The sequence below is a fragment of the Gordionus sp. m RMFG-2023 genome, chromosome 2, assembly GCF_954871325.1.
Source record: "Gordionus sp. m RMFG-2023 chromosome 2, tfGorSpeb1-WG-v2, whole genome shotgun sequence".
Lineage (NCBI taxonomy): Eukaryota > Metazoa > Nematomorpha > Gordioida > Chordodea > Parachordodidae > Gordionus > Gordionus sp. m RMFG-2023.
The window spans coordinates 63264530-63280461 of record NC_088776.1 but is presented as its reverse complement, the minus strand read 5'-3'; the positions used below and the strand labels follow the sequence as shown (position 1 = coordinate 63280461).

At 23.7% G+C, this 15932-nt stretch overlaps 1 protein-coding gene across 7 annotated transcripts; it reads right to left on the bottom strand.

Annotated features, from left to right (window-relative positions):
- Positions 1 to 3756: 3756 nt before the first annotated feature.
- Positions 3757 to 15932, bottom strand: LOC135923207 (uncharacterized). Of its 7 annotated transcripts, none has more exons than XM_065457835.1 (15): positions 15793 to 15932; positions 12458 to 12583; positions 11860 to 12344; positions 11265 to 11351; positions 10356 to 10504; positions 9314 to 9530; positions 8880 to 8942; positions 7544 to 7588; positions 7349 to 7449; positions 7240 to 7298; positions 6093 to 6142; positions 4289 to 4354; positions 4170 to 4244; positions 4059 to 4131; positions 3757 to 4007 (listed from the first exon to the last, which is right to left on the bottom strand). In XM_065457835.1, exons 1-10 carry the CDS (start codon positions 15845 to 15847, stop codon positions 7244 to 7246), a joined length of 1383 nt encoding a protein of 460 aa, XP_065313907.1. In that variant the 5' UTR covers positions 15848 to 15932; the 3' UTR covers positions 3757 to 4007; positions 4059 to 4131; positions 4170 to 4244; positions 4289 to 4354; positions 6093 to 6142; positions 7240 to 7243. The 7 variants fall into 7 exon arrangements, with proteins under 7 accessions (XP_065313907.1, XP_065313904.1, XP_065313908.1 ...); XM_065457832.1 differs by having other exon boundaries at positions 4059 to 4108; XM_065457836.1 differs by having other exon boundaries at positions 4295 to 4354.

Genomic DNA, 15932 nt, shown 5'->3' with positions numbered 1-15932 from the left:
CTACTAGGGAACATAATATAATGAGAAAAATTATTTCTTATTTAGAAGGCAATGTTGCAATAAATGATAAAAATTTCTTAACAGATTCATATTATATAAATAGATGTGTTGGCCCCTTAACCTGGGTACCCGGGCTGGCAGTAATTCTTCTGAATATATCCAGGCGAGATTTGAAGTTTTTTTAAAAAATATCTAGGGCTTGGGCCGAACATTTTAAATCGTCATTATTGATTATAAAAATTATTTTAAAAATATCCATGCAGGCCTGAAAATATGTTTTGAAGAAATTTTAGGCAGGGCCCTGCAAATAATACCTCTGCAGGTTTCTAATAAATAGGCCATTTTTGGTATACAAAATTAATGACTTAAAAAATATTTATAAAATGTTCTATATTAAAGCAGTAGTTTTTATTAAGTCATTACTCATTAGCAATTGAAAAGCTGATATTCAAAGGTTACTTTGAATTCATGACTTATCACATACGTAGCTTAAGACTCTATGTAGATTTGGGATAATAAGACAATGTAATATTCTAAAGAAAATATTGGATAAAAAGGTATAAATAATTTTTATGAATACATGAATAATGAATAAAGAAGTAAGAATAACGAATTTAAAGGACAAAGGTTTTTTCTTAAATGGTAAAAATTATGTGATGAATATATACAGATATTATATTAAATTTTTTTAGGCACTATTTCCTCGTAAGGAGAATGTTAACAAGGATATATTTGCGAAGCATCTTTCTTACAAGGATATGGTATTGTGGAAAAATAATCCTTTTTTATTTTTGAATTTGGATCCAAAATAATGACAAAAATTCTTAATATTTTAATATGGAAATTTTATATTTATATATATTATAATTAAATCGATGCCTTGAAGTTACAAATCTAATTTAAAATATTAAATTAATTAGATTGATAACGAGGGATTTTAAAAAAACAACTTTATAATATATCTTAACCAAGATATTAGAAAATAAAAGCATCTTTATCATGATTATCAATCTTAAATGATGGGTTGTTTTAAATTTTAAAGTAAAGATGTTATAATTTGAAATTATTTTATAAAATACTATTAAGATATGTATAAAAAAACGTTTGAATTTATATACATTTTTTTATAATAATGGAATGGCAACATTTATCAAGAAACCAAAAAAGTCAAATTTTTACGGAATTACTTACTGTATATAATTTTTCAATTTAATCTTCACTTTTTATTTTACAGAAATTTTAAATAAAACTGATTCTAAGATTTTTCGAGTATATTATACACGAATTTTAATCGGAGGGGATTATAACATTACGAACACTAAATTTATTCCAACTATATTTGAAATTAAAAATTTTATTAGATAATTAATAGGTTGAGTTTTTTCAAAAAGATTTATTTTTATTAGGAATTTATCTTTTGTAGGGGTAATCCGAATATGAAAATTTATGTTTAAAAAAATTTATATTCAAATAAAAATTCTCAAAATTGATAGAAAGAATTCCGCTAATATGAATTAGCTAATTTCGATGAAATATCATTTATAATTTAAGATAATGAATAACTATAAAATAAAATTAATAGAAAAAGATTGTTGTTTTAGACCTCACGAGTCACCACACGGTTTATGTTTACTTTATATCTATTTCAGGTCTATTATAATTAATACTCTACAAAAATATTCTTAGCAAATTAAATAACTAGTCCTGAGCGTTTCATATGTTAATCTAAGGGAATCCCATTTATTGATTTGAGCATCAGTATTCAATTTTACGCGATTATATAGGGGTATTATAACTGTTAAAGCGATAATCATTACGTTAACATGATATCATGACCACGTATCATCTTATTTTCTGAATAATAAACTTCATAATGATCTTATTAATAGCATTTTGATGCCCTGTACATTAATTCTTCTTTTACGTTTTAATATTTAATTTGAAATTGTGTTTTTATGTTTTCATCTAATTTGAAATGAAAACTAATAGAATATAAATTTGCAAATATTAGATCCTTAATTCTAATTGGATTATTTAAATATTTTAAATTCAATAAAACATTTTGGGGTTATTTTAATAGGTTTAAAAATTTTATTTTATAAATTGATCGCTAAATACATTAGCGCCCACTTTAATTATTCAAATCAGGTATTTATTGAATAATAGAAGTTTTATAGATGATATTTAAATACTTATACATATAAAACTAAACTTAAAATTGGGATAAAATTTGTGATAACTAACACAAGTTATCGCGTCCTAAAGTCACAGCAATGTTAGATGGATCTCCATATAGACACTTTCCTCCTTTAGGTTAAAGTAGATGCCAAAAATTAATTATTTGATGAAATATTTGCCTTAGGTACAACTTTGTATTCAAGGTTTATTGCTATATTATCCTTAAAATTTTGCCAAATAATAATAATTTCTATATTATATAGCCTATATCTAAAAAGTAAGTATACATACCAAAAAGTTTATAATGTTTTGATATTTGAAAATGGTTAAATCTACTAATCAGATGTTAATGGTTTTATCGGAGACGTCAGCTCCAGTAGTGACTCTACCGTACTCTATTTAATATATGTATAATGTATTTTTTGTTATTTTCGATTAATGCAATATCATTCATTTAAAGTTTTATTATATTAAATCTTATATTAAAAAATATAATAATCCTCATTTCTTTTATACCTTACATTGGCCAAAGAAATAGCACCAGTGAAAACCGTTTAAATGAATTAGCGCTAAAATATTAATAAGGAAATTATTCTAGGTAGGAATAAGATTTTCGATAATTAGCCAAATCTCAGAGAAAAGTAGATCTCACTTTATAAATTCAAATCATAAAATTGCAATATGATTATAATATGTTCTTAGTCATAAAATTTTTATATGCAAAACTTAATTATAATAAATTCTTAGTCATGATATTTATATTTTTTTTATTTTAATAAAAGTATTGAATTTGCAATAAGAGTTATTTAAATTTTGATAATATAAGGATTTGTATTAATAATACTTGTTAAATAATATTCTTTAAATAAGGTTATGTTACAACAAGAATTACTTATATTTTATTGTAATTATATATTTTTTTAGTATAGTTAATAACAAATTTTTAATATAATAATCTGCATAAATTTATATTTTGAAATTATAGTATTAAAATAAATACATGGTTAGATAAAGGTATGCTATTTATATTAAAAGTATTTTAATAATAAAATCTATAATGAAATTCTCTGTAAAAATTTAATTAAAATAAATATTTTTAACAAAGAATAAGATATAAGATATATTGAGTGATCATAAAAATTGGGAGGTTTTGAGGGGTTTTTTTCTCTTTCTACACCGAATAGATTGAATAAATTTTACAATTGAACACTAAACAATATTGATAAAATTTTCAGAATAATGCTTTTAGTCGCTATTAATCATAAACTTGGCCAAAATTTTTTTATTAATATTTTATCATTTATGCTGGGTTTTTAAGTGATTAGACACTAATAAAGCTCATAATATTGGTAAATTTTAGAATTAGTATTTACAATTGTTCGGTCAACTGACAAACGTGATCTAAAGAAAACTACTGAAAAAATAAATATTATATATTATTTTTTAGTGACAAATGGAGTTAGGGGGAGAAGCCCCCATAAAATATTTTTAGACCCCCCCCCCCCTCCCTATTAATAAATACTGGTTACGCATCTGTCTACTGTTATGTAAAAATTTATTATAAAATAACTACGCCCATATATATAAATTATATTAAATCATTTTTTTTATAATCAGTCTTCTATGCGATTCAAAAATGGATCATTGATAATAATAAAGTTTTTGATAATTAATTTCCCAATTATAAATGTAAAAATACATTTAATTTCCCCTTTTTCCTTTATGATTAACCCTTTAGTGGAGTTTGACATTTTCTCAAATTTATAGAGCTAATTTTGCAGTTATACTTGTCACCAACAGTTTCACTTGCCGCCATTATATCAAGATAGCTATAAGATTATAAAAACCATAAAATATTTGAAAATATAACTTTTTTTTACTCTTTCGTCTTGATATTCATAGGAAAAACAGTATCATTCTTGCATACATACTTTAAATGATGAAAATTATACACTTTAAATGAGAAGATTTTTTTTAAAAATATATTTAACTTTAATGAAGGGTTCTACGTCAGTAGAGTCTATATTAACTTTCAAATGATCCATATTTTGGGTTATATTTTTGGCCTTAAAATTTGATAATTAATTATTAAAAGTTGACATCAATTTACTTTTACCGAGTAGACCAAGTTAAAAGCATCCATAATGATCACAGTCAAATAAACATCGCTAGTACTCTAAATTATTAAATATAGTATTTTTTTTCTTCAGTAAAAAAATTTTTAACCTCATTGCAAAAAGTCGGGTAACCAACTAAATGATGAATTTTAAAATATAATTTTATTAATATGGTTACAAATTTTTATGTATAAATATGAGGAGAAATATTAATATATTTTACAATTCTGATTTCGGCCAATTTTTAAAAACGGTTAACTCTATATTTTAACCAATATATATTGCATAAGCCTAGAAATTTAGATAATACATGTCCAATTGCGTGATCGATGAATAGAATATTCAGGCTTGCGTATTATTTTTCAGGATAAATAATCGAGTCGGCCGTTTTTGAAAATCGGCTAATATCTTACCGTTTAACAACAATCATAATAATTGTGAAATTTTATTTGGCAGAACTTAGATGTTCATATTTAATTTACAAATAAATGACAAGAAAATTACAAATAAAAAAATTATACTAAAATCTTGCATTACTTATTAAGGTCTATTTTATAATCTTAAATCTAAATTCGATTTGGATTTATATATATGGTATCTTGACGATGAAAAATCTTGCTAAAATTATTAAAGTTTTAAATATCTTTAAAAGCAGTTCTAAAAATATTGGATTATCATTAAGTCGAAAATGTTAATCTGTTTACCGAGTTATGAAACTGCAGTACTAAATAATCTATCCCTATTAGATTTACATCATCAAAAATCCCTACTTTGAGGATTCCTATTTGAAAATAATTTCAAAATAAAGTGATACAAATATTTATATGGAGAAAAAATTTGTAAAAAAAAATATAATAATGAACACCTTAAATAGGCACATCAATTTAATTATCAATAGAATCACATAGCCAATAATTATGATACATAAATAATGACGAGGCAAGTCTGATAGGCTTCAAGCAAGTCCTCCTCACTATATTTATCGCGTCAAGCTCTTTGATTTTACAACCCGAGTCTAGCATGAGAAAAAAGTGTTCAAGTTGGAACCCAATCAGAACATGAGGTTCGAACCATGTTCCATAGCTGTAGGTAGAGATACTATAATCTATAATGAGATTAGTTTCTTTTCATATTTCTATGAATAAAATTAGTAGAAACCTAATTTTGATATACATTAATTTAATCTTTACTAGTTATCACATCGTCCTCAGAATCTTTTAGAGGCGTTAAAACTTTCAACTGACTTCAAAGTCTTAAGACAAATGTTTAAAAAAATTTGTTAATAATATTAACGGGTTGATTTTCCACATCGAATAATTACATAATAGCGACTTGTAAGCAGAAATTTATAGGCTGGTAATTTTATCGAGATCTCACTCTTAGCTATTAAAATATATTATAAAAAATGGCAAATAACAGCCCTTATATAATATAAAAATTTTAGATATTATATAACTCTAATCATTATTTTACTAACTATAAATGTTTCATTTATTTTTGAATTAATTACATGTGACCTTTATATTCATTTTTGTTGTATTTTGGCGTCAATGTGATTTATAGATTATAATGTGTGATTTTAATTCGATTTTAAATCATTTAGCATTTTTAAAAAATTTTAAATAATTTTACGGGAAATATATTCTAGCAGAATATTTCATAGGCAAAATTTTATTTTTTAAATTTATAAAACGTACCCAAAGAATATAAATAAAATAAAAACAATATATCATTTTTTGTTAATTTTTTAATAACATATTCAATTTTAAGTTATATTATATTTAAATTAAGGTTTACCTAAGTCAGTAATCATTCCAAATGCTACTTCCATTTTTAATCCGATATTGCTAAAAAATATATGATAGTAAATTTAGATATATATATAATGATGTCGATTATATGTATAATTAGACGGTCATCATAGTTTTGATTGGAAAGGTGCGATGATAAATCACATAAGATTTTTTTAACATTTTAACATTAAGTTTTTATTATACATATAAATTATAATTAGGTTTAAAAAAAACTTTGAGAAAATCTTCCTGTGGTTAAAAATTCTCACTTGTCTCTTTCCTATAAAAATGTCAAAACATAACAAATTATCAAATATTAATGGAATAAGCCCCGCTAGGAAATATTTAGCCTCCCCCTAACGAAATATTGTAGATATAAAATTTATGGCCATTCTTACATTTAGAAGACATTTATAGTCATTAATATTATATAAATTATAATTAATATTCCCTTAGTCATTTACTAATATTTAGCAAACAGAGCGGACGAAATAAGATATTCATATTTTTATAATTTATTTAGCACGTTCTTTAAATTTTCAAAACTATAATCTTGTCAGAAATATATTCTGGCATGTACAAGCAATAATGTATGTCTTAATATTATGGACATTGTCCGTTTCGATAACAAACTCTCTAGTGTATTTTGTAAGGTTATGTCATAATTTAGTGTATCCGATATTTTTATTAGAGTTTATTAAAACTCCATTACATCAGGGTAGCATAGAGTCCCAATTAAATTTTTAGTATAAACTTGTCTATTTTGATTTTAAAACCCCAAGATAAATTACAAATTCCAACATGTTATTGGTTAAAAAAAAATATTTCTTATTATAATAATTGTAAAACTTAAAAAGAAAATTAAAAATCACTTTTTTTTTACTTCCAATTTCATAAATAATTTAGGTCAAATTATTAATATGCCCAACTTTAACAAAATAAATTTTAAAATAATGTATTTTTTTTCATATTTTATTTTCAAATTATTTTAATTTTATAAATGCAATTTCATGATACCCTGTTGTAAAATTATATTCCCTTTATACCTTAGTACAATTCGGGATTATGCTGAATCCCAATATTAATTATCATATAGTTTTTACTTATCGATTTCTTCTTTAATTAAAATAATATAATAATAATATTATTACTAAATTATGAAAACAACGATTTACTTGAATTGTGATTATTTAAAAATGATTCAATTCCTCTAAACAATAAAAATATATATTAATTAAAAACTAATAATTCTAGGGTTACATTTTATCTTTGCCAGAATTTAATTCTATATATGTGCCTTTGGATTTCATCATTATAATAATATTCTCGATAAAGGTTTTTCCTACTAGTTGTTTGAAAACCTTTTATTTTAAAATTATGTTTTATTAATATCATTACAAATTTAAAAACCAAAATGAATTAAAACAATAAACGCATATAAAAAAAATATTTAACTTCTTGGAATGGTGGTAAGGAATCAAATTTAAGCGGTTTCAATTTCTTCAAAAAAAATGATTTTTAAAATGTATAGACACATTTAGAATTTAAGTTGGCAAATATTTATATTATATATATGGTATTATTCAACACTCGAAATGAAATCTAATAATTATAAAAAATAATCGTGGTAATGGAGGAGGCAATTTTGTTATATCAATATAATTTTTTTTATATATATACCTATTATAAATTTTAATTTTTATCTATACCATTTAACTTGATAGAAAAGTGGGTAAATGCTAAGAGAGATAGAGAATAAGGAAAGGTTTACTAAAATTTAATCATACTAAAATATTGACGAAGAAGGGAGTTAGTCCCCTGACGTTAACTTAATTTGGCCAATGGTGATATTATTTAATATAGCTAGGACTAATATTATAATTTAAAAAAAATATGATTAATTATATGCTTAATTTATAAAAAAATTTATTATTTAAATTCGACCAGTGTGTGTTTTTTAACAGACAGATGCTGATTTTGTTCAAAAGTAAACTTAAGATTGAAATCAAACAAAAAATTTTTCATCTTGAAAAGATTTTGGCATTATTTAAGTAGAATTTAATTAAAAATCTCTGGTAAAATATTCCAAGATAACTTCCACAAAACAATTTTTTAAATAACAAACTTACTTATATTCAAAATTTTTTGGGTGTAACTAATGGCCCATACCGTTATCATTTTACCTCCTTCTAAATGGACAATGATATACTTTACCTATAATTCTTCTATATTAACTAAAATTTGGTCTAGTAGTCATTACAAGTAACCTCATTATTGTAATTTCTGTTGTATTAATTAGAATGTTATAATTTGTGATTGCATTTAATTATATTGTTGTTTATATAAATTTGAATAGTTATCGAAAATAGTTTTTTTTATATATAAAGTTAAATATTTAGAGTTCATGTAAAATTTGAATATGAATATGACGAGATTATATGAATTTTATTAGTATAAATATAGAGAAAAAAAAAAGTAATATTAAGAAGAAATTTTTATTTTAGTTGACTTTAATTTTTATTTTTTGTTACTTTTTCCTTTTATGTTAATTTATAATTGATAATTTATATAGTATTTAATAAAGAATTTAGTATTAATTTTATTTATTCTATTTTATTTGTATTCTCTAAATTCACATATCTAACAATTTCTACCAATTATTCTTTCTTATTCACCCCACTCTCTATCTTATAAAAAAAAAATGAAGAAATAATAATTAACATCATAGATACACGGTTATTACATTTATATACGAAAATATCATTCTATCTTAAATATTGTTGTCATTTACTTTTTGATCAATAAGAGCCAATTTTTTATAACTGTTCGCCAAATCTTTACTAATTGCTTCGATCTGTATATATAAAAATAGTAAATTATGAATAACTTATAAAATCATAGCTTGAATCAGAGTAAGGGGAGAAACCGGTTTGAGATAAAGCATATTTCACAGTTTTAGCGAGATAAAATTTTTATTCTTGATTTATGAGAATAATGTCAAACGTTTAAAATAGTCTTAACCTCTAACCAAATAGATCAAAATAAAATAAGTCTTGAATTATAAAAAGTTTAAAAATCAATATATTTTTTTACATCCAATAATTTTTACTAGCAAAAAAAAAATGTGAAAAAGTGTAAATTCAGATAGAACTTTCTATTATTTTGCTTAATCAAAAAATTAAGTTTGTAATGATCATATGAGTAACTATGAATAATAGTGGTTACCTTGTTTAAAAATTTGTTCTTTTGCTTTAAAAGGAATAAAAAATCTAACATTCTATCACCAAATGCTAGTATAATATTGAGACATTTCTTTTGATTATCATCTGAATCTAAGTGGGAATATCCTTTGAATAACTTTTTTTCTACATTTTGAGCTTCTTGTAGGAACGATGGTGCCAATTTAAGTGCGTACATTAATATGAAAAAATCATGGAGGTCTCTAAAATATTTTTGGGTTTAATATATGTTTTACATCATTATATTGTTTTACATATAGGGTATCCTATTATTTAACTTTTGAAGGGTGGGGAGGGGGAGAATTATATTGAAGTAAATAATTATATTTAATATGTCAAGTTATTCATAGAATTATAAATTGATACGAAGAAATACATATATAAATACCGAACAACAATATGAGTAGTTGAAGAGCCATAAGAATTATTTTTTTATTAATAATCAAGTTATAATTTTAGCCTTTAATCATGCTACCGTTTGTTTTTTTAAGTGTCCAAAATATTTTATTAATTGTTTAATAAATATCAGAAATCTGTAGAGGTCAACATTTTAGGTCCGGCCTGGTTTATAAATTTTTTTGAATTTTCCACCAGTTTTAACCATATTTTTAAATTTTTTGTTATTTTGAATAATTTAAAAGCTGTAATTTGTGAAAACCATCTTTTTTTACCGAGAAATTAAAAATATGAGCAGTAAATGAATATTAAATGATATAATTTAAATATATTTTTCTTTACAAAGAGTCCTGGCCCAGCATTAACAAGTTTTTGGTTTTTTGTAAATCATACCTTAGATACAAACCAAGATTACGGGTCTATGACAAATTTACAGTGAATTTTTTGTTGTTTCATAATTTAAATTATCATTTTAATATCTTCAATCTTTTTAAACAGGTAATTAAGGGGAGGGGTAAAATAAACAAATTTCACAAATTTTGCTACGGAGGGTATAAATAATTTCAAAGGATTAGGAACAATAGGAATCAATTGAATAACGATAATATACAAATTGACTCAAAATTACTTACTTAAGATCTTCCGTGGACTTGGAGAAATTCGCTGTGAAATTATTTAATAGTTCAACGTATAACCTGTCTTTGATAGTAATATTCGTGTTTTTAGGCAAAGTTATTTTGCCGGCTTTGGCTAGATCTCGAACAAGTTGTGTAAGGTTAGCCTATTCCATTAAAAAAATATAAAATTTATTGAATTAATGATCGGTGAATAAATCATCTATCTTTGCACAAATTATTAAAATACTATCTCTAACCTTCTAGAAAAAGTTGGTATGATTTAAATATCGAAAAATATTTGGATGTGGGAAGGGAAGTGTTGGTAAAAATTGTATAGAAAGTTTAGTCTAAGATTAATGTCCTTGACGAATTCATTCCATCAAAAGGTAGAGTATCAATGGGACACGTAATCTTTCTTGACAAATTACATATAAGGGAAGACAGGGGATATGTTGACCCGGGGCATATAATTTATTCTCAAATAATTTTTTAAACTAGTAAAAATTTATTTTTTAGAAATTTAAACCGTAAATCTATTATATAAGATGCTTCAATAGTTCTTAAAATTGTTTTCTAAGAAAATATCTACATGAAAAGTTTTAAATGCAAATACTTTTTAAATTATATAATTATTTTTTTATAAAAATTAGTCCCAAACTAAATATGAATTTTTAAATGTTAAATTAATCTAAATTTTATCATGTTTAAAAAATATTGAAAATTTATAGTAATTTTAATATCTTGAAATTAAATTTTTAATTAGACCCTATAAAGTCCAACTTATTTGGTAATGAAGTAAGAAAAATTTTTGATGATACGTTTTTATGATCATATCTTCTTATCCTTACTTCATATAGGCGCAAAGCGTTCATATAAATTTATATATATATAAGGAATATCAAAAATATACAATAATTTATATACTATATGAAGTATTCCAGAAGCATTCTTTAAGGGTATCGTGAATGAGCGATCTTCGTAAGTGGGATTTTCGATATGTATCAAAATTATCTATTGTAAAAAAAATAAAAATGGTTATAAACGATTGTATCTCTATTTTTCAACTATTAGCCGGGGATCCCTATATAAGACGGTTGATGTTTTGCAATTTGAAATTTATATAATTTGTTACTTTGCTGAAAGAGAGAGAAGAAAGAAAGAAAGAAAGAAAGAAAGAAAGAAAGAAAGAAAGAAAGAAAGAAAAGAATATTCGCTTTATATATCCTACCATCTATCAAGAACCAGCTAATTGATTTCACAAAAAATCCGGTCCTAGTTGGATTCAAATCCAGAATATATAGGTGGTTATCAGATGATGCACTTACCGACTAGGCCTCCAGAAACTACTCAAAAAAACAATTCTTTTGCTTATAAAAGGATAAAATCATGAAGCTATTTAATAATCTTAATAAAATAGATATTATAAAACGTTCAAAAAGCTATCCATTCTTGCCCCTTTTCCTGGTGTTTTAATGTTTGAGAAAAAAAAATTATGTTTTTTTTAAATATAAAAACATACTTGTAAATAAATTGTTGCCATCATTTTTATATTCTGGCCTCTACTTTCATTTCCGCCCAATATAGCATGTAAAATTCTAATCCATTCAGCATATTGATCAATTATACTGTTAATCGCGGTAGTATTTCCAGCTTGAGAATCATCGATATTTAAAAGATCACTAATTGGATAGGAAAAAGAAATCTCAACGGCTTTTTTTACCCTGGCAGTTTTTTTAAAAAAGATACTTATCGGTACTGTCGTATGATCAATTACTTTTAGTTTCGTTATCCGCTTCCATATTTCTTCTTTATTAAGCATAGATGAATTGGTCTCGGCCGTTAAGAATGTATAGTTATTTTCTTTAAAATATTCGACAAACATTCTTTTTTTCTCGGTTTCTGTTTTTTTGTTATAATCAACACAGGAGGCCAAATAATTTTTAACTTTTTTTAACACGCGCTTTACATTTTTCTTCAAAAGTCTATTGGGTTCATAATTACTCTCTATTTGAATCAAATAAAAAATAATAATTTCATTTATATATTTTAAAAAAAGATAGCCATTAAAAAGAAAATTTTTTTTTAACAGAAGGATAATAGAAATTTAAAAATATCACTTATAATTTCGATCAATCTTTCGTATCTCAAATTTTCTTTCGATTCAAGGTGTGAACTGTATCCGCATTTATCGAGCAATACATCTTTGCACATTTTTCTGTCATCACCGCTTGTTGAAGTTGAACCTGAACCATCGCAGACATTAAAATGAAATTGAGTTAATAATTACAAAAATAATGTTTCCTAAAATCTCCCTAACTTTGTCCGAACTCCAAACACGACCAATATCCAAATTTTATCCTTAAATTGACTAAAAACATTTAAATTTAAGCCTCAACTTGAAACATGGATACATTCTTAAAGATAAAAAAATAAATAATTAAATCCATTTAGAGTTAGTTAGTTTTGAGTTAAGGAAAGTGATATAACCAGCGAAGATTTTAATTTTTTTTTTGTTTTTTACAGGATTAATATAAGCTAAGTTACAGAAAAAAAGCAACTTAAAAAAAATTTGAATTTGGAAAAAGAAAAAGAAAAACAAATTAACCGAATTAATAATTAAATCGAAATTTCAATCATAAAATGTTGAGTTAATAAGAGAATTCCAAAACCAATTCTGTTTCAGTTCCGTTACTTCTATCGATGTTGTGTAACAGAACTATCATTGTGTTAGTCGCAAAATTATATTTTTAAAAATCGTAAGTCTTAATAGTTAATTATAATGACATATGATATTTTACTTATACTGATACATATATAGATAATTTTGTGCAGGAAACCTCAATCATTTTTAAAAAGAAACCTTCAAAGAATTTTAACCAGAGACGACAAAAATATCTTGAGGGAAATAATATTTAAAATAGTATTAACGACCAAGGAGGGTCTTGGAAAATCATTTATATGTAATACGTTACTTCAACAAACTAACGATTACAAAAATAATTACACAATTTGTAGTGTAAACTGGTAATTTTATGATTTATTACATCATTTTCACCAAATTTTAATTGACGCAAAATATGGCGATCATGATATTTTGGCCAATTATGCCAATTATGTTAATTATTCTCTCACATTTTTGTGACACTTTCGACCATATGGCATCATATTAGTTAGTCTCTCCACATTATTTTAAGATTCTTATCGTTTGCATGAACACTTATTATATATTCCTATCCCATTTCATTAATAATATCGATTATCTCCTTTGCCTCAATCATTTTTAATATAACTACTTATTAAATTTAAAAAAAAATAATTTCTACTAGATAGTTCCTAAATTTTGTAACCCTTATTATAAAAAAATATGTAGACATGGACCTAAAATAACCGATTAAATTACAAATCAATCTGGAAGGAAAGAAGGTGGGGGGGGGGGGTATCTTGATATAGGTCTCCTATTAAAGATATTAAAAATTTGAAAATACTAATCTATTTAAGAATTTAAAATAAATTTTATTTTATAAATTTATTGGCTGTTCGGTTGTTTTAAACCAAATTCAAAACTATTAAATTTTAAAGTAAAAATCTTACAATTTATTTTTGTAATTATTTAAAATTTTTCTTAATTTAATTTAGTATATTATACTTAACGTAAAATAATATTTTTTATTTTATATAAGCTAGCTACAATCTATACTAGGTAGCAATTAAACAAATGTTAATGTTTCGATAAAAATAATTTTTGTATTATTTAATTATTTAATATAATTTTTCAAAGAAAAATTTTGTATATACATTAATATTCTTAGAAAAAATGTTTCATTTTATAACCTTAAGGTAGACAATAAAAAAATCTTAATTATTTATCAAAAATTATTACAACATTATAATATTATGTATCTTAGAACATGGACGTAAATTATAAAAACTACGTCAAAAAAACTGGGGAAAAAAACTGAAGATAAAAAAAAATTAAAAATTATAGAAAACTGCTGAAAATGAATGTGCAAGAAAAATAATCTTTAGAAAGCAAATCGGCATGTATATTTAATGAATAGAATAAAATGATAAAAATTAATAAAAGGTCAATTATTGTTATAATTTAAAATTTGTGCATGTACTTATATCCCAGTTTGTCAGTTAAGTTTTTTGGGAATATGCTAATAATTGCAAAGATTTTGAATCTTAAATAGTCTACTTTTTCAGTTATTTACTTTTTATATTTTTTTTGGAAGATAATTTGTATACTTTTTATTTTGGACTTTTAATTTTTATATCTTTTTAATAATAATTTTCTAGGGTTATGATGATTTAATGAAACTTATTGACGATTAAATTCAAACCAATTCATATAAAATTATAATATTTGCAAAAATAATTAAAATATAGACAAAGCATTAGTGAAATTTCTTTTATTATTCCTTATATCATTTTAATTTTTTTACATAAAACCTATTTTAAAAAAAATTATAAATTATAAATTTATAATTATATAATTAAAAATAAAATTCTATAATTGAGTCCCCAAAAAGGAATCATAATTGTGTCTAAAAATTTCTATTTGAATTTTTTATCGAATAAAAAGAAATTCTCTGGGTTCATTTGTGAAAAGTCGTATTTTATTACCCAGATTTTTTAAAAACATAAATGTTGAAGGCGAAAAATGCCCGTTAGTAGAAGCCACTACTGGAGTGAATATCAAATTTTTAAAATTTTTTGTATTTGTTTGTCTTTTTAATTTCTGCCTGTGTTATTAAATTGAAATTTACGTGTGAAGGGAATAATGAGACACACGTTTAATCTCATATGAGTGATTTTGCCGAGGGCCCAAGGTATGGTTGTCATACCATCAGGTCTTAAACCATCTACTTGAGATAAATTTGATGGTTCAAGAATGTTTGGAATGTTTTAATTATTTTTGCAAATATTGTAATTTTATATGAATAGGTTTGAATTTAATCGTCAACATGTTTCATTAAATTATCACAACACTGTATATATATATATTGAAATTATTTACTGAAGGCGATTTTTAAAAACTAAAATTCTGTTTTAAAACTGGAAATGTTTTCTAGCATGTTTAGTTAGAGTATATCTATATCCTATTTAATTTTAGATCATTTTCTCCAGAAAATTTTCTCGTTAAATAATTTGTATAAAAAATCCATATAAAAAAAATTACTATAATTTACGACTAGTTCAAAAGTTCGCTGTAAAATTATCTGAAATTTGCGGTGTAAGTTACCCCTATATATGCAGAAATATTTTCTCATATCAAATTAGATTTTTTTGAAATTTAAAAATTATCATCAGTAAATGATTTAAATTTGGAGATTATGTATCCCCCATGGAATTCATATCCCAATACGATATAAATAAATATTTAGCATTCTACTGGAATATATTCAAATAAAAGCTAATTTATCAAAATGCATATAAATTGTCTACTTACAAATAAATCCGAGGATAGACAGAGCAACTATGAAAATTGGGATAATTTTGATCATTTCAAGAATAAAATAATTTAACGAATAAAAAGAAAATTTCAAAAATTATCTAACTAATTAAGGATTTTTAAAATTAAGAAAAAAG